General features: G+C 38.8%; 1 protein-coding gene across 3 annotated transcripts in view; it reads right to left on the reverse strand.

Moving 5' to 3' along the window:
* The window catches only part of LOC126199301 (serine/threonine-protein kinase ULK3), a 106,215-nt gene that overhangs the window by 27,916 nt on the left and 57,630 nt on the right, over positions 1–20,669 (reverse strand). For all 3 annotated transcript variants that reach the window (XR_007540146.1, XM_049936136.1, XM_049936137.1), the window contains exons 5-8: positions 19,600–19,861; positions 19,179–19,334; positions 3,199–3,383; positions 887–974 (exon numbers count right to left, since the gene is read on the reverse strand). Coding sequence is in view for 2 of the 3 variants with exons in the window: in XM_049936136.1 (XP_049792093.1) it covers positions 887–974; positions 3,199–3,383; positions 19,179–19,334; positions 19,600–19,861 (691 nt within the window). In the remaining variant the exon portion in view is untranslated. The remainder of the gene's footprint in view (positions 1–886; positions 975–3,198; positions 3,384–19,178; positions 19,335–19,599; positions 19,862–20,669) is intronic.

The raw sequence follows: 20,669 nt of genomic DNA on the forward strand, positions 1-20,669 counted from the left end.
GGTTATCCCACTCGCACATAACCATAGCGTGTAGGTTTCCAGGCCCCCTCACTCTGTAGTTGTGTCTGTCTGCTTTTCCACTGACAAGAAATGGGGCCTAACCTGGAAAGACTATCATCAACCAACAGGAGTCCAACAACAGCTTCACAAACTGTTTCTCACGAGGAAGACCATCTGGCCACATAGTGTGCAGCAGTAGTAGTTTTTGTACATCATCCTGCCCCCTTGGATTTTGGCCTGTTAAATGGCATCATCTCATGGACTGATATCCTAAGGCTACTAACAGATAACACCTTCATACAGCCAATGGCCATCTGGATAACCTGAGATTTTGGCATTTTCATTGATGTCACTCACTGCTACCCATCTGCTGAATTTTCTGGTTCCAGAGCAGCATACTGTTGTAAGGAAGAGGAGGAGGGGTTGAACTCGGCTTTGCTCTCCCAGAAAAAAAAGCCCCTGCGCACATGTGCCTGAGTGCATTTCAGCCAATCACAGGATGCACTGTGCCCTCATTTTCACAAAAACATCCTTCACCCTGCTGCTCATAACTCAGCTGCCAAGAGCAGCTGTGACCCATGGGCATTGTATAAGCTGCGTGTCCAACCCACCACCTCACAAAACTTGCTTTCTCACACTCAATGTGTTTTTCATGGTATAAGGTGTTTAACTTTCATTTCTGTGCTGAAAGGTCTGTTCTGCTGCTACACACGTGTAAAACTATGGATCTTTGGTGTTCACACATATTATGCATTATAATTACATGGTAACCAAGACAGTTCACTGTGTCCTGTAACATTAAAATTCAATAACATATCATTACAGCTTATTAGCATGTTTATCAAGAACAAACAGCAAATACCTTGAAGAGTGAAAAAGTACAAACCTTTAGAAAGTGCTGCTGTGTCATCGGTGATACTAATGAGATTTAAGAAAGACTTAATGTTTTCAGCTTGTGTTAACCACTGCTGCACCTGCAAAATTACCAAGACCAAGATCGCTATTAAGAGTAAGTATGAAAATACCTTATTACTACCACAACAAAAAAATCTTCAGCATGTCTCTTACAGATCAGCATCAAACTATGAAGAGAACAGAATGGTTGGTTTACTAGCAGTTTTGGGTACACAACATTTAAATCTAATATTGTCCAACTGGAATAATAAAGAGAGAGATGCCATGCTCATGTTACTGAACACATGCTTACATGAACATAGTGTGTAGTCAGAGGATAAACTGCACACTTGATACTCTGTTCAGTGCATACACACTGTAGTTTCTCCCCAGTTGTTTTCTTCGTATATTAATTTACAAATGCAAGCAGTGCCCCTTCACTGCAAGTGGAAGAGCTATTTAAAATGCATAAAGTAACTTTATCCTTGAAAATTAATTCTGTGATGTAGTTATTGCTACCACTATACATAACCTTCCATGTAATGGGATACTGGAAAGTCATGGGTCAAACACAAATGTTGTGTACCAGCAGTCTGGCCTCCATGAACAGCTTTGTGGTAATGCTGTGCCAGCCATTCTCTGGTAGTCTTTTTTCCGTCTTTTCTTTGGTGGACTTCTCAAGTGGGAGACTTGTGAGGAAAACAGCACATGGCATGTGGTTATCTCTATTCCTTCTATCTAATGGTTATGACAAGGCAAATTGCCATAGTTTTTAATAGTGCACCATAAGGAAAAAAAGCACAAAATTCATGAGGGGATATAGTATACAGCTACTGATGTTGATTGGAAAAAGCCTGTTATAAATATTCTGTAATAGTCATTTTTATTGAGCGGTATAAACAAACAACAGGCAAGAATAACATATTCAGTGCTCTAACATGAGAAAATTCTGAGAGTTGATTAATACAAAGACTGTAATTAAAATGACAATGAATCAAGCAGAATTTTCATAGTGATTTACCTTCCTGTTGACAGCAATATAATGAAAGGTGCTGCTGCATTTTATTTTTTGACATCTCAAACACTTCTTACACAAGAGTTGCAGTAACTTTTCCTTATAAATTGGTTCCCAATAAAAATACGTGAAAACACTCACTTTCAGTTTATTGCAAACTCACCCTATTGGAACATATGGCAGGTCTTTGACGTTTCTATCACATCAAATGTAATAAGAGAGAAGATCAGATTACAAAAGAGAAACAATGTTTTATACATGATTGAAAAAAGACAGGGAGAAATTAAATAACAAATCAGACTGCATGGCTATCAAAATATTAACTTGGAGAGACATAAGTTTTATTAATTTGTCTCAGAATGCTTCTAAAAAACAAGAAAAGTAAAAGCTGCATAATTTATGCTTCCAGTCATCATCAGCTTTCAATACCCAGCCGGGATCAGGAAGTATATCCACAAGAAGAGAATAATTACTTTCAAAAACCTGGTTACTTAGTTTAGACAAATCTAATTAAAATGGCTCTAAGCACTATGGGATTTAACATCTGAGGTCATCAGTCATCTAATTAATACATGGGCACTTCCCAAAATCTGACATTATGAAATTTTGCTGATCGATTGCTTTTGAAGTAAAAAGTAGCATCCAGATTTCTCATTCATATGGGCTGCTATGAAGCAGCAGCTTGAATCAGGTACAGTTACTGACTGAGTCTTCCAACTTCAAAAGTCCACACTGGAATAACAACAACATGGAAAAAATAGACTCTTGTTCATCACATAGAGGAGGCATTGGGTTGCAGACAGGCACTCTGAAAAAGAATGCTAGAAATGTTCACCTTTTGGGCCCGACCCTGCGAGCTCCCACAGACAGCAGTAGCCTCTGCCCTCACTTCTATCCTGCTACCTTTCCACTCCCCACACCTCTTCCATAGCCCCCACTATCTACTCCAGCTGCTCATCTCAGACATAGTTCCAGTCAGACCGCACTGCAAGCGAGCGCACACAAGTGCATACGCGCATGCGTGTGTGTTTGTTGTGTGTGTGTGTGTGTGTGTGTGTGTGTGTGTGTGTGTGGGTGGGTGGGTGGGTGGGTGGGTGCGCACATGCCTGTGTGTGTTTTGTGCCAGTGTGTGACTGTTTTCTCCTTCTGATGAAGGACATAATTTGAAAGCTGTACATTTCTACCATTCTTTTTCATGGAGCCTTTCTGCGACTTACCGCCTCTTCTATGTTCTGAGCAGAAAGCAAACTATCCTTTCCATATTGTTGTTGCACAGTTTCATGACTTACTTGTGTATGTAAGAGGTCACGTCTTCTTCCTTTTGGTTCACTGCTCAGCAGTGGCACAAGTAAACCTAGACAAGATTGAAATTTTTCCAATGCATGTGAGTACTGTCCCTCTTTCAAATACTGCTCTGCAGAAGCACCAATTTCCAGAGCGGTTTGCATTGTGGAGTTTGTCGCACACAATCGCACTGTAAGAAACAAATGGAGAAATGAAAAAGATAAATACTGTGCTTCAGCAAATAAGATTCTCATAACAGACAGACTACCTGCATCAAATATACCATCAAAGAATGGGAGACAGAACTGAAAGTAGATCACTAGAATATCAGTTTGGTTTTAGGACAAGCAGGTGCATTTGAGAAACAGTTTTAACTCTGCAGCCAACAATCTAGGCCAAATTTAGGAAAAAAGAGGAAATATAAATTACAGTCATAGATTCGGAGAAGGCTTCATGATAATATGGAATAGAATATGTTTTCCATTGTTAGGTGCTGCTGCTGTGGTCTTCAGTCCTGAGACTGGTTTGATGCAGCTCTCCATGCTACTCTATCCTATGCAAGCTTCTTCATCTCCCAGTACCTACTGCAACCTACATCCTTCTGAATCTGCTTAGTGTATTGATCTCTTGGTCTCCCTCTATGGTTTTTACCCTCCACGCTGCCCTCCAATGCTAAATTTGTGATCCCTTGATGCCTCAAAACATGTCCTACCAAATGATCCCTTCTTCTAGTCAAGCTGTGCCACAAACTTCTCTTCTCCCCAATCCTATTCAATACCTCCTCATTAGTTAAGTGATCTACCCACCTTATCTTCAGCATTCTTCTGTAGCACCACATTTCGAAAGCTTCTATTCTCTTCTTGTCCGTACTAGTTATCGTCCATGTTTCACTTCCATACATGGCTACACTCCATACAAATACTTTCAGAAACGACTTCCTGACACTTAAATCTATACTCGATGTTAACAAATTTCTCTTCTTCGGAAACGATTTCGTTGCCATTGCCAGTCTACATTTTATATCCTCTCTACTTCAACCATCATCAGTTATTTTACTCCCTAAATAGCAAAACTCCTTTACTACTTTAAGTGTCTCATTTCCTAATCTAATTCCCTCAGCATCACCTGACTTAATTCGACTACATTCCATTATCCTCGTTTTGCTTTTGTTGATGTTCATCTTATATCCTCCTTTCAAGACACTGTCCATTCCGTTCAACTGCTCTTCCAAGTCCTTTGCTGTCTCTGACAGAATTACAATGTCATCGGCGAACCTCAAAGTTTTCACTTCTTCTCCATGAATTTTAATACCTACTCCGAATTTTTCTTTTGTGTCCTTTACTGCTTGCTCAATATACAGATTAAATAACATCGGGGAGAGGCTTCAACCCTGTCTCACTCCTTTCCCAACCACTGCTTCCCTTTCATGCCCCTTGACTCTTGTAACTGCCATCTGGTTTCTGTACAAATTGTAAATAGCCTTTCGTTCCCTGTATTTTACCCCTGCCACCTTTAGAATGTGAAAGAGAGTATTCCAGTCAACATTGTCAAAAGCTTTCTCTAAGTCTACAAATGCTAGAAACGTAGGTTTGCCTTTTCTTAATCTTTCTTCTAAGATAAGTCGTAAGGTTAGTATTGCCTCACGTGTTCCAACATTTCTACGGAATCCAAACTGATCTTCCCCGAGGTCCGCTTCTACCAGTTTTTCCATTCTTCTGTAAAGAATTCGCGTTAGTATTTTGCAGCTGTGACTTATTAAACTGATAGTTTGGTAATTTTCACATCTGTCAACACCTGCTTTCTTTGGGATTGGAATTATTATATTCTTCTTGAAGTCTGAGGGTATTTCACCTGTCTCATACATCTTGCTCACCAGATGGTAGAGTTTTGTCATGACTGGCTCTCCCAAGGCCGTCAGTAGTTCTAATGGAATGTTGTCTACTCCCGGGGCCTTGTTTCGACTCAGGTATTTCAGTGCTTTGTCAAACTCTTCACGCAGTATCGTATCTCCCATTTCATCTTCATCTACATCCTCTTCCATTTCCATAATATTGTCCTCAAGTACATCGTCCTTGTATAAACCCTCTATATACTCCTTCCACGTTTCTGCCTTCCCTTCTTTGCTTAGAACTGGGTTGCCATCTGAGCTCTTGATATTCATACAAGTGGTTCTCTGTTCTCCAAAGGTCTCTTTAATTTTCCTGTAGGCAGTATCTATCTTACCCCTAGTGAGACAAGCCTCTATGTCCTTACATTTGTCCTATAGCCATCCCTGCTTAGCCATTTTGCACTTCCTGTCGATCTCATTTTTGAGACGTTTGTATTCCTTTTTGCCTGCTTCATTTACTGCATTTTTATATTTTCTCCTTTCATCAATTAAATTCAATATTTCTTCTGTTACCCAAGGATTTCTATTAGCCCTCGTCTTTTTACCTACTTGATCGTCTGCTGCTTTCACTACTTCATCCCTCAGAGCTACCCATTCTTCTTGTACTGTATTTCTTTCCCCCATTCCTGTCAATTGTTCCCTTATGCTCTCCCTGAAAGTCTCTACAACCTCTGGTTCTTTCAGTTTATCCAGGTCCCATCTCCTTAAATTGCAGTTTCTTCAGTTTCAATCTGCAGTTCATAACCAAGAGATTGTGGTCAGAATCCATAACTGCCCCTGGAAATGTCTTACAATTTAAAACCTGGTTCCTAAATCTCTGTCTTACCATTATATAATCTATCTGATATCTTTTAGTATCTCCAGGATTCTTCCAGGTATACAACCTTCTTTTATGATTCTTGAACCAAGTGTTAGCTATGATTAAGTTATGCTCTGTGCAAAATTCTACAAGGCGGCTTCCTCTTTCATTTCTTCCCCCCAATCCATATTCACCTACTATGTTTCCTTCTCTCCCTTTTCCTACTGACGAATTCCAGTCACCCATGACTATTAAATTTTCGTCTCCCTTCACTATCTGAATAATTTCTTTTATCTCGTCATACATTTCATCAATTTCTTCATCATCTGCAGAGCTAGTTGGCATATAAACTTGTACTACTGTAGTAGGCATGGGCTTTGTGTCTATCTTGGCCACAATAATGCGTTCACTATGCTGTTTGCAGTAGCTAACCCGCACTCCTATTTTTTTATTCATTATTAAACCTACTCCTGCATTACCTCTATTTGATTTTGTATTTATAACCCTGTAATCACCTGACCAAAAGTCTTGTTCCTCCTGCCACCGAACTTCACTAATTCCCACTATATCTAACTTTAACCTATCCATTTCCCTTTTTAAATTTTCTAACCTACCTGCCCAATTAAGGGATCTGACATTCCATGCTCCGATCCGTAGAATGCCAGTTTTCTTTCTCCTGATAACGACGTCCTCTTGAGTAGTCCCCTCCCGGAGATCCGAATGGGGGACTATTTTACCTCCGGAATATTTTACCCAAGAGGACGCCATCATCATTTAATCATACAGTAAAGCTGCATGTCCTCGGGAACAATTACGGCTGTAGTTTCCCCTTGCTTTCAGCCGTTCGCAGTACCAGCACAGCAAGGGCGTTTTGGTTAACGTTACAATGCCAGATCAGTCAATCATCCAGATTGTTGCCCCTGCAACTACTGAAAAGGCTGCTGCCCCTCTTCAGGAACCACATGTTTGTCTGGCCTCTCAACAGATACCCCTCCGTTGTGGTTGCACCTACGGTACGGCCATCTGTATCGCTGAGGCACGCAAGCCTCCCCACCAACGGCAAGGTCCATGGTTCATGGGGGGGCATTGTTAGGTAGTACTTATGATATTAACTGCAGGAATAGAAGGGTAATATTGCTCCATATTACCCTTCTATTCCTGCAGTTAATATCATAAGCAAATAAGTAAGGATGATACAGGAAGCCAGAATCTACATTATTACTCTGCTATTCACAATTAACTGCCTGGCAGAGGGTTCAAGGAACCACCTTCAAGCTGTCTCTCTACCGTTCCACTCTTGAACAGCGCGCGGGAAAAACGAGCACTTAAATTTTTTTGTGATGATAATTTCTCCCTACATAGGTGGGTTCCAATAGAATGGTTTCACTATCGGAGGAGAAAACATGATTGAAATTTCATGAGAAGGTACCGTCGCAACGTAAAATGCCTCTGTTTTAATGATTGCCACTCCAATTCACGTGTCATGTCTGTGGCACTATCTCCCCTATTTTGGGATAAAACAAAACGAGCCACTCTTCTCTGAACTTATCAATGTTATCCATCAGTCCCACCTGATGCAGATCCCACACCGCACAGCAATACTCCAGAATAGGGCAGACAAGTGTGGTGTAAGCAGTCTCTTTAGTAGACCTGTTGCACCTTCTAAATGTTCTGCCAATGAATCACAGTCTTTGATTTGCTCTACCCACAACATTATCTATGTGGTCGTTCCAATTTAGATTATTTGTAATTGTAATCCCTCAGTATTTAGTTGAATTCACAGCCTTCAGATTTGTGTGACTTCTCGCGTAATTGAAATTTACCGGATTTCTTTTAGTACTCACGTGAATAACTTAACACTTTTCTTTATTCACGGTCAATTGCCACTTTTCACACCATCAGGAAAGATGTTAAAACACAGTTGTTGGTTGTCACCAATGATAATTAATTTATATGAGGAGGAGATCATGAAGGAAGTAATGATCTATCTCAATGTGGGAGTTACTTGCAATGGAAAGAAAATCAGCACAATACAGTTTGCTGCCGACAAAACAGTGGTCACTGAAGTAAATACGAATTATGTCAGGTGCTTAATGAAATGAGACTTGCACTAGCTGATAGCTATAATATGCAAATAAACAAAATAACAATAACCAATGGCGGACATGCTGATGCCTAAATTATAAACTAGGACAAGAGACTCTTGAGTGATAGCAGAATTTTGCTATCTCAAAAGTATAATAGATAAAGGAGAAAGATGTTAATGACAAGGATAGTAAAGGGCAAAATGGCTTTAAAAAAAGACAGAGTATAAACATGGAGGCTAGAAAAAGGTTCATGAAAATCTGTTTGAAGCACAGCTCTGTATGGCTGTAAAATATGAACAATGGGAAAGACAGAAATAAAACAGACTGAAACCTTTCAACTGTAATGTTAAGGAGCCTGTTGAAGATCAGATGGACTAACCAAGTAAGGAACAGAGAAAAAGTGTCTAATAAAGAATGTCACGAATCAAACCTTACAGTTGACGAGCAAAGCATCAACAGATTACTTAATTAAACATGTTGTTGAAAATGGTGCAGAAAACAACAGTTAGTAAAAACACTTTATAGAGCTCTCTCAGACATGTAGTCAATTAACAATTCATTAAAACCTCATTAAGATGCTCCCAAGTAAGATCCTTTATCCGGCAAAATGGTCTTCAGAACCAGTTCTGTGAAGTCTTCCCTAACTAGGAAACATCACCAACCTGACCTCATAATTTACAGAGAGAAAAGCATGCATGCAAGATATCAGCTCCAACAATGAATGTCACACAAAAATTTGGACCATACTTCCAAGCAGTACACAGTTATGCCCTTCTGGAAGCACAGTTTTTGAATTTTCATGTGCACCGTTTTTGAATTTTCATGTGCACCATTTGTTTACCACTCGCTCTGCTCCACCTCAGCCACCTAAAGCCCGAGCATGGAGTGCTGTACATTTGGAGTGACAACCAGTGCTCTTCCTATTTGTGGGATGTCAAAGGCTAAAGAAGAGGGGGAGGTGTACATATGTGCCAAATGTGTTTAGAAATCTTGTTTGAGAACAGACATTATTTTACATGGACAGTAGTAAGTAATGTGAGTACATAATATATCAACCTCATGCACATATACATTCAATATTATTTTAACAATATTCTGATAATGACATTCTGCAGTTATAAATATGCCTCAAAATCAAAATGAATAAACCCAAGCAACCAAAGAATTATTGTGGAATGAAGTTAATGAGTTTAGATTTATAATTTATTCATGCCAATAAAGTTGAAAAATAGTGCATCTCCTGCATATGCACTCGTCTTTAACAGCGCCAGCTTTAAAATCCAAAGAAAATAATGCACAACAGCTATGTTGATAATTAAATTGTGCTATGTTACTTCATTAATGACTCATTTATTTTATTTATTTACGCTGCATTTGTGACACAAAATGTAGTGTTCTCCATAAAAAAAATTAAGTTGTGCTATGTTACTTCATTAATGAATCATTTATTTTATTTATTTACGCTGCATTTGTGACACAAAATGTAGTGTTCTCCATAAAAAAAATTAAGTTGTGCTATGTTACTTCATTAATGAATCATTTATTTTATTTATTTACATTGCATTTGTGACACAAAATGTAGTGTTTTCCATAAAAAACGGAGCAGGTCACTTATCTGTCCCATATGCCGACATGGACAAGGTACAGCAGGCATTTGCAAGAAGGCTGACAAAATCGGTGCGTGTGGTGGCCAGAGAGTTGGAAATGAGATGATCTATACTGCACAATGTCTTACATAAGAGGTTATGGCTATATCCCTATAGCACATTAGCTGCTTCAGGCATTAAAGCCTATGGACAAGCCTCAATGCAAACAGTTTGCAGTGGATATGCCAGGCAAGATGACTTTTTGAAAAGAATTTGTTTCTCCGATGAGGCATTGTTTCATGTATCCCACAAACTGAATCTCATAACATTGATATTGGCATTCACAGCAACCTCATATTACACATGAAATGGTAAGAGACAATCATTACGTCAATGTTTGGTGAGGGATAACTGGTGGTGTTGACCTGTACATGTTACAAGAGTGCTGTGCCACAACTGGTATACCTGAATGCTAGTGTCATATTCCAGCAGGATGGTGCATTATCCGACTGGGCCCTAAATGTCCATAAATGCCATGATCCCCTGACCTCACACTACTAGACTCCATCCTGTGGAGTTTCGTAAAAGATCTGGTGTACCAGCTCAAGGTTAGAGACCTACAGTACTTGAAAGTGTGTATTCGCATTGGATCTGAACATGTGAGCGTGGAGATCTTGAATCATAAGTGGAGAGAAATGGAATTCTGGCTAGACATTATCCATGCCACAAAGGATGCACACATTGATGTGTATGAACGAGGAAACAAAACTTCATGAATTATCTTATCACATGTTGAAAACCACTTGTTAATGTCTGGTATACTTTTAAAGGCATGAAAATCTTAAGTTGTAAAGTTATTTTATGGACACCCTGTAGTTCACAAACAAGTTACTCACTCCACTTTACAGTACTTCACACTCAGGCATTAGGTGGCTGCAGAGGGGCAGAGCGAGTTCAGGCAGACAGTGTGCACAAAACTTGAAGCTAGAGTGTTTCCTTGTAAGAGCCTATACAAAATGTTCCCCTTTAGTTCACTCCTTTCCCACATAAAACACACAGCCCTCTGACTACTCACAGAGACTTGCATTCGTTTTTCTACAGGTAATGGACAACTTAGGAGGCAGTCCACAAAGGTAAGTGCCAGCCACTGTTGAGAACTGGGCTGGGCACTGGTAACCTCCTTCCCAGCCCCCTTCCTGATTTCCTGTTGCCTGCCATACTTCTCACACCAGTTATCCAGCCATGTGCCTAGTTGTGACAAACTGCATTTTCAATAACATTAAGTCTTTAGAGACTCACAAATCAATATGCAGAATAAGATGAAAGTACTTCAAGTAGAGATAAATTGCAAATCATATGGATGTATGAACAAAACAGGACCGTGAACAAAATTACTGGTAAGGACCAATGTAATGTAAGAAGGAGGAAGCTGGAAGACATACTGCACAGGAAAATGTTTTAATTCACAAGATAGGTCAATACAAGGCCGTGCCAGTTTGTTGGAAGTGGGCTAATAATTCAGAAAATTACTCTGGAAGTAAAATGAAAGTAGAAAATTTAATGTGCCTGCAGGTTGGATATAGAAGTTTAAGGCACACACTAGAATTCTTTATCAAAACAATTGAGAATGAAACCTAATCCATTAACAAAACTGATTATATTGCATGGAGAAACGGTGACCTAATTAATGCAGATAGGTTTGAGCTTTTTTTCAAACTGAACTCACGAATATTTCACAGTAAAAAAGGAAATGAATTAGAAGACAAAATTACAGAATGGGAAGGGAAAGTAGATGAAGATGAGAAGGGATAATATGATACTGCTAGAAGAATTTCACAAAGTGCACTGAAAGACCTAAGTCAAAACAAGGCATCTGGAGTAGATGACATTCCCTCATCATTAATGACATCCTTGGGATTGCCATCCATGACAAAACTATCCCATTTGGTTGCTAGGCATATGAGACAGGTGAAATACTCTAAGACTTACAGAAAAATGTAAAAATCCCAATCTGAAAGAAAACAGGTGTGAATGCTATTGAACAATTCATGGTTTCAAAATACTAATACAGATTATTTACAGAATAATGGGAAAACTGGTTGAAGCTGATCTTGGGGAAGATCAATTTGGGTACCAGAGAAATGCTGAAATACACAAAGTGATACTAACCAAACGGTTTATCTCAGAAAATAGGTTAAAGAAAAGCAAACCTACATTTATAGTGTTTGTAGATTTAGGACTAGCTCTTCAAATGTTAACTGGATTGCACTGGTTCAAATTTTGATGTTAGCACAGACGAAATACAGGGGTGAAGTGTTGTCTATGAGCTGTACAAAAGACAGAGTGGAATTATAAGAGATGAGGGACATGAAATGGAAGCAGTGGCAAGAGACTAGGACAGGATTGGATTCTATCCCCTATGTTATTTAGTCAGTGTATTGAGCAAGTAGTGCATGAAATCAAAGAGAAAATTGGCAATGGAATTACAAATTTAAGGGGAAGTAACAAAAACTTTGAGGCTCGTTGATCACATTTTAATTCTGTCTGGGTCAGCAAAGGACTTGAAAGAGCAGTTGAATTGAGTGGACTGTGTCTTGAAAAGATGTTATAAAAGGAACATCAACAAAAGTAAAACTAAGATAATGGAATGTAGTCACATTAAATTAAGTGATGCCAAAGGAATTAAATTAGAAAATGAGATGCTAAAAGTATTATATGAGTTTCACTATTTGAGCAGCAAAATAACTGATATGGCTCAAAAAAGAGAGGGTATGGAATGCACACTGCCTATAGCACGACACCGATAGTAGTCGTGCAGAACAACACCACAGCCAATGATGCACCTCCTGAGGGTCTGGTCTCTACCGGCTGTTGACAAGAGCAACCTCTGTGGACTGGATACAGGACAACCACACGTCAGCCAAGCATGATCGGTTCAGTTGGTTGCATACTGGAGAACAGACTACATCACATCCTGCCTCTCCTACCGTGTGTTTAGTGTTGATGTATATTGCTTTCAACATTGGACTATGATATTGGATCATACTTCAAAACTGATCAGAGTAAATTACAAATATGTTTATATATTACTGATACAGAATAATTATTTCCCCTTGTGCAGATCTCTGACTGCGACAGTTTGCTGTTCCACTACTCTTGGCCACCTGTCTTCCTACACCGATATCCAACAGAGGGATAAAACAGTATTTTCTGAAGGTATTTGTCTGGAGTGTACCCCTGTATGGAAGTGAAACATGGACAATAAGACATTCAAGCAAGAAGAGACTAGAAGCTTTTGAAATGTGGTGCTATAGAAGAATGTTGAAAATTAGATGGAGAGATTGAATAACTAATCAGGGTGTAGTGAGCTGAATAGAAATTTATGGCACAACTTGATTATGAGACAGAATCAGGTGATAGGACACATGCAGAGCCCTCTGGAAATCATCAGTTTGGTGATGGAGGAAGTGTGGGGGGTAAAAAGTGAGGGAGGCAGAAGGACAAATACAGTAGGAAGGTTTAAGTGGGTGTAGGTTGCAATAGTTACTCAGAGATGAAGAGGCTCACACATGATAAGAGCAGTGTGGAAAGCTGCATTAAAGCAAGGGTCCAGTCCAAAGACCATAAAAACAACCAGAAAGTCTGAATACAATGTAATAATTTAAACATATATTTATCATTATGGCCACTCAGCATGAAGCGTGACATTCTTTGATACTGGTAGAAAGATGGTGGTGGATGGTGCAGGGTCTCACTGTGCTTTGCATCCAAGGAATATTAGGAACTGCCATATAAAACTAATGACTATGGGACCTATGGTGGGCATTTTAAGAAAAGGACATCTGTGTCAGAGGAAAATATGTGGCTGATATGAGGAATGTTTATCAGGAGCCCCCAAAATTCACCACACCAGGCAACCCTTGTAAATTATCTAATGTGGTACATGATACAAAATTTCCTTAACGGAGAGTTGAAATTTCATTTGTGGACGTAGCATTACTATCAAGAACTGTCTGCAAAAGATTGTGACCATCGGATGTAGTACGGAGAAATCATGCTAGGCTGGTTCAGAGACTTTCACCAGTTGTTTCCAAATGTAACCCAGAGTGAATAATAACAATGGAAATTCCTATGTGGAATAAAATGTAAAATAAAGGAAAAGAAATCTTTCATGTATAGCTGACTGATGCACATAGAAACACCCAATACAGTATTTACATTGGCTTTCGAGCTCTTTCTCTAAAAACCACACACACACATACACCCAAATGCTCTCATCTGAAGCCACAGTTCGAGTGTTAATGTGAATGTGTACACCTTTGCAACAGCAAGAGCTCGAAAGCTAGTTTAAATACTGTATTCTGTTGAGTGTTTCAATGCACCACACATCAGCTATAGGTGTGGTTCACTTTATTATACATATAATCAGAGGGATAAAAATGTGTTCAACATGGGAAGATTTTTAAATTGCCATAATTCCCATTATTATGTACAAAATTCTACACGACACTGTTGAGAAAATGTAACATCGCTGGATGAAAGGCTATGTGGTTGTTTATACAGCAACACACAAATCAGAAGATGTCACTCAAAAATAACAGAATCAGAATACTTTCTGCAGCCACAAAACGTGTTATCCCGCATGTGTGCAAAGGGTTGTACTAGCCTGCGCACAGAAGCGGGATACCGTATTGTGACAGCTTATGCAATAGATTATGCTATCTATTGAGAGCCCAGAAGACAGGTTACTGTGTTAATGGCCCAGAGTGGCTGTAAAAGAGTAAAACACACCTCAGCTTTTGGCAAGATCAATGTGTTTAATTTCTTAAAATTATGTATGCACAGCGCAATCACTGGTAGTGGTTTGTTGAAGTATAATATCAAAACAAATTTTTGATCTGTTCCTTCCTTGAAACACAATGAACTCTATCAGCACCTAGACCTACTGGTAAATCAGATTTGGCCAACTGTGTTTATGTACACCAATATCATTGGCTTTGTCTTTATGCAAGACGGTGCCCCAATACATTTTGCAATCATTGTATGCAGATGGCTCAACCATCATTTTCCATAATCTCAGTTGGTTCACAGCAGTCCTCATGAATGACTGGTGTGGAGCCCCTATCTTATGCCATGTGACTTCTTCTTCTGGGGATGGGCAAAGGGTGAAGTTTCTAAAGCTAACATCCTGCATGTTCTCATTAGTGTACCAGAACAGTTCCTTCTGAAGTCAGAGGAGAACATTCTCTAATGATTGGAGAAATTAGTGGAAAACGCTATATGAAATTTGCACTGTAAAAACACTTTGTACCATACTGCTAATCATAATAAATCTTTTTTAATCATTTTGTGAATCTAAATATTATTGTGATAGCATTAAAATCCATTGTTAATTATGTCACATGCAGTAAGAAATTAGCAGTGTTTTGAAGACAAGAAATAGAGTCTGATCATGACATACTCATGTGCACTGTCATAATTAGACCAAAATTTTACAAAAGGAAAGAAAAATCAGCTACCAAAACAATGGAATATTGGTATAAAGTCCATCTTTTACATAAATTTTCCACTTACTAGTTGTAGAAAATGTCAGATGCATTAATTAAAGGGAGGTGTGGAACAAGGATGGGAGAATACCAAAAAAAACTTATTGAAACAAAAAGCATTCAAAAGTGTCAGCATGAAGGAAAAAAGGCACAGGAAAAGACGACTATGGAGTTGGGAGACAATTTAAAAAGATTAAATGATGGTAAACAAATAACATACAGCCAATAATACACAAAATAAACTGCTTTTGGAAACAAAGATGTTGCAAAATGGGAGGTTAGGAAACTTCACAGCAAAAATTGCGAAATGAAATTAGGTTGCTTTAACCTTTAAAGCAGACTGGTAATTTGGTAGCTAAATAAACAGTAGAATTTGCAGTTTTGGCCACATTTTAGTATATTTGAAAAGGTAACCAATCAACGGCTTCACAGCCATCATCAGATCTTAAAACAATAGCAGCACAGACAATGGTAACATAGACATAGAGTTTAGACAAATACACATACACACATTGTCCCAGCTGGTTACTCTAAAGGAGGACACTGTTTGAAAACTTAGTAACAACATTTTCAGACTTATTTGTGTGCCTGTCAACAGCTCGACACCTCACACACTAGCTGTTCGGCTATGTAAATAGATCATAAAAGTGTAGGTTCATTGTTTAGTCTTCTATTCTTTACATATCAAGCACAACAGATTTCTTTCATTGTCCTGGTCGAACAAGCAGCCTTCTTGCCAAAATGAAGCTGCACAGATCAAGTTCTGTCACTCACCATCTACAGTGAGGCAGGATTTGAAGACAAATGGGGACACCAACCAAAGATCCTAAAACGAAGGTTTTGTGCTTCCCCCTAAATAATCAACTTGCTGGAAGAAATTTCAATATAAAGTTTGAAAACACTACACTTACTAACTACAAAACACCAAAGTAACTGAAGGTAACTCTTGACAGAACACTATCTTTCAGAGAGCACATAACAAAAACAGCTGAAAAATTGAAAAAAAAAAAAGATCATTCAAACAATATGCGGAGAGCATTGGTATCCATCTATGTTTTTCTGCTCCAAGTCTTATATTCTGTGCTACTGAATATTGTGCCTCAGTCTGGCTAAACAGCCGTTATGCACAAAATAAATACATCCAACTAAATAATGCCATGAGAATGATCAATGGTGTCATCAAATCGACACCTATGTAATGGCTGCCATACTAATCCACATTCCACCCTCGCCCTCAGCCCCCTCAACTATGGCGCATAAATGTTCTTGTGGATGAACACAAAAAGAACATGGATAATAAAAATGCACCAATCCAGCAAGATGTGTTCAACCTTACTAATGCATGGACTTACAGATGGACTGAACAACATAACAATAACATGCTGTGAATCACTCAAAAATCACTGGGATTTGACTTGCCATGCAAACGTGATCGGTGAAAACAGAATTAGAACCTAACATAGCAGATGTGCCTTTTTAAAAAAAAAAAAAAAAAAAAAAAAAAAAAAAAAAAACGGGTATGCACAGGAGTAGTTCAGAAACACGCATAGCATCATATGGGCGGACCCACTGACAGAAATGTTTACTTGTCAGCAGCAGTAAGTGGAGCAGGCCAGTGCTCCTGCGGAGTTAGAGTGCCACAGACCTAGCCTTGCACTCATGCCGACAGTTGTGTGCCGTGTCATCACTAGCCGCCCACACCAGCCACGTGCTGCATACGTTGTTGTGCATGTATCTACATGGGTTTGGATGCTCCGCTTTCCATAGTTCAGTTCACACGGTGAGTTTGTTTCACTTGTGGTGTTCCAATTGCCGGCTGTTACTGAGTCACCAGCAACTGACCATGTTGAGTAACTGCACTGTCACACTTTCTGCAGATACTAAACCCCACAAGATCATATGATGGTAGGCCAGAAGACTTCTTGCTGGTGACTCCCAAGTTGATAGATTACATAAATGCTCTACATGCTTTTGCTTTTTTTTAAAGATTTTATACTGTAAATATTATGCTGTACAATATATGTATCTCTTCCCAATGTGTCAAAAAACTACATGATAAATAAATAAATAATACAATATGAAACTGCTAGCATAAGTACAACTCTGATGATTTGGATTCACTCATCTGCTGCACAATAAATCTTCTAAAGTAAAGAAAATCTCTTACAGTTTATCTCTCTTGAATCAGCTGCAAGCATCATTACTTTTGTACAACCTTTCCTTTCTCTTATCAATTAATCTGCCTACTCAGCCATGTAATCTTCTTGTCATTACCAGTATCATACTATCAAGCCAAGATTCATGAGATTACAATTGCTTTATTACATTAGTCTCTTTTTTGGACACTAATAAAAAGGAGGGTATAGCAAGTGTAAGAAGCAAGTTCCACTAATACACATGCTGTCACAGGAAGATGAGTGGTGAGGAGCAGCCAAGTTATGCCTCACTCATGGGCTACAACTGCAATGGACTATGAACCACCTAATAATTCATTCAACAACAAAGAGAGTGAGAGTATTCCTGAAGAATGTTATAGTGCTGCTGTACTGAGTATAGTTTGGCGCCAATCTTAATAGTAATAGGAGGCACAATAATAGCAACCTGAACTTTTAGGATTTTACTGATTTATGTCACAAAGCTCGAAACAATGGGATCAGGTACTAGTTGTGAAAACCAAAGTTAAGTGCTACTTCTCCTTTGCTTGTGTCAGTTAACTTAGGTGACAACAACACCCTAATTTAAAGACTTATACACTGATGTGACAAAAGTCATGGGATAGTGATACGCATGTATACTGATGGTAGTAGTATTGCATGCACAAAGTTTAAAAAGACAGTGCAATGGCAGAGCTGTCATTTGTGCTCAGGTGATTCACGTTTAAAGGTTTCCGTTATGATTATTGATTATGGCTGCACATCAAGCGTCAACAGACTTTGAACGCAGAATGTAGTTGGAGCTAGACGCACGGGACATTCCACTCCTGAAATCATCAGGAAATTCAGTATTCTGAGGACCCCATTGTCAAAAGTGTGTCGAGAATATCAATTTCAGACATTACCCCTCAACTAGGACAACACAGTGGTGGACAGCCTTCACATAACAACTGAGAGCAGTGGTGTTTGCATGGAGTTATCTGTGCTAACAGACAAGCAACACTGTATGAAATAACTGCAGAAATCAATGTGGGACATACAACAAATGTATGACCAATGAAAGTGCCTTTGCTAACAGCACGACATTCCCTGTAGCACTGCTTGTGGCCTCATGACCATACTGGTTGGACCCTGGACAACTGGAAAACCATGGCCTTGTCAGATGAGTCTCAATGTCAGCTGGTAAGAGCTGATGGTAGGGTTTGTGTGTGGCACAGACTCCACAAAGCCATGGTCCAAAGTTGTCAACAAGGCACTGTGCAAGCTTGTGGTGGCTCCCTAAGGGTATGGGCTGTGTTTACATGTAATGGACTGGGTCTTCTGGTCCAAATGAACCGATCATTGACTGGAAATGGTTATGTTCGGCTACTTGAAAACCATATGCAGCCAATCAATCATGGAAATTTTATGGATGACTAGGCGCCACGTCACCAGGCTGCAGTTGTTCATGACAGATTTGAAGAACATACTGAACAACCTGAGCAAACGATTTGGCCACCCAGTTGCCCGACACAAATCCCACCGAACATTTATGGGATATAATTGAGAGGTAAGTTCATGCACAACATCCTGCACTGGCAACACTTTCACAATTATGGAGAGCTGTAGAAACAGCATGGGTCAGTATTTCTGCAGGGGACTTCTAACGACTTGTTAAGTCCAAGCCATGTCAAGCTACTGCCCTACATTGAGGAAAAGAAGGTCCGACACAATACTGGGACGTATTTCATAACACCTGTCACCTCAGTGTAGTTAACTCTTTTACAGTTTGTGTTTTAACAATTCCTTCAAAGACAGGAGAGGACAGAAAAGGAGAGAGGTGGTGTATGCAGTAATACATAGACAATAGATTCAACAGTTATAGTAGTGCTATATCTAATATATAACATGGAATAACAAAAACAAACAAATAAAATCAATTCATACTTAGTTCTTCTAAAGTTCCATCTGTGGTATGTTGACCCTTGGGATGTTTACAGTTGTTTTCTTTCTCGTACAGAAGAGTTTTCAGGTCTTCTGCTCGTCTTATATATTCATTTACCTTATTACGAAAGGCTATTTTTTTCTTGGTATCATCTTCATCTGTTTAGTGGAAAACTGGTTTGTGATTAGATTTTCTTTATGTAAACTATTGCACAACTATATTAGTTATTTCAGTTGTGCTTAGCAAAAGCACTTATCAAAATAATACAAAATTGATCTGAAGCACATTTTCTTTGAAACTCATAAAAATATTGTACAGTATCTAGTGATTCTTAACCAAACAAAATGAAAAACAGTCTGAGTACAAAGAAATGAGAATTGAACAATACAATTGTGAAGCTTCTAAGCAAAATTCGTTTCTTACCATTCACAAGAGGAACAAAATACCTCAAGGATTCACAATAAAAGTCAAATGCCTCACTGAATTTCTGTTCAGCATCACATTTCACTGCCTTCTGTACCAGCTCCACAGCTTTCTGATAGGATTCTGGTGATGGCATGTGTTCCAGGTCAAGGAAAGGATGATTAAAAAAGGACTCATAATCAATCCTCTCAGAGGGATTATGTTTAAGAAGTCTAACAAGCAGGTCTCTGCAGTCATCTGAAATGCACCCACCATGAGGAACCTGTGAATGAAGCACAGTTTAATTAGTCAAAAGACATATGGAAAGTGATCTCTTGTTGTAGTTTCTCTTTCATTCACATTTACTACTCAATATATAGTGGAGATAATGAGTCACAAATAGGCACAACAAAAAGACTGTCACATTCCATCCTGGATTTCCCACTGTTTTGATATTTACTCCTCACCTACTGCTTCTCTATTACTGAGGCTATTAATGCCAAACTGAAATTGTTTCAGAAATCAAGTCTTCTTTCAACAATGCATTATCAAAGTCTCAAAAATTAAACTTGGAAACACTGAATTTTTGCTATTGATCTCATCCCATCATACACTGTTATGAGTAATGAGTGATTGGTAACATAGCTGAATTTTTTGGTAACAGAGCTGATTTTTTTGCTTGTCCGGCACAATACTGGAAATGAAAAGAATGAAGTACATTGATAAATCACTGCTCTAACAGGAATGCCAGTATGTATCCATTGTTTGTACCCTGTCTCCTTCACTACATTTCAGGTCATGATGAATTTTTATTAATTAACACCATGTTCCATAAATCACTTGCACAATTTCAAACAAAGTGATGTGCAACACAGCAGGTGCTTCTCCTAGCTTCATCATCAAAATATGGTGGACTTGTATATGTTCCATTCTGTGTTTGGCCCTAAGGGTTCAGACCAGTCAGATCTTCCATTATCAAATTGCAAATGTGGTTGCTGATTTTGCAGTGCTCTGGATTTGCACAGGCTAGTGTAAATTAATTGGAATAGCAAATTCCTACCATTTTTATTTGTGTGTTAACTACCAATTAT

The sequence above is a fragment of the Schistocerca nitens genome, chromosome 8 (genome assembly GCF_023898315.1).
Source record: "Schistocerca nitens isolate TAMUIC-IGC-003100 chromosome 8, iqSchNite1.1, whole genome shotgun sequence".
Taxonomy (NCBI): Eukaryota; Metazoa; Arthropoda; class Insecta; order Orthoptera; family Acrididae; genus Schistocerca; species Schistocerca nitens.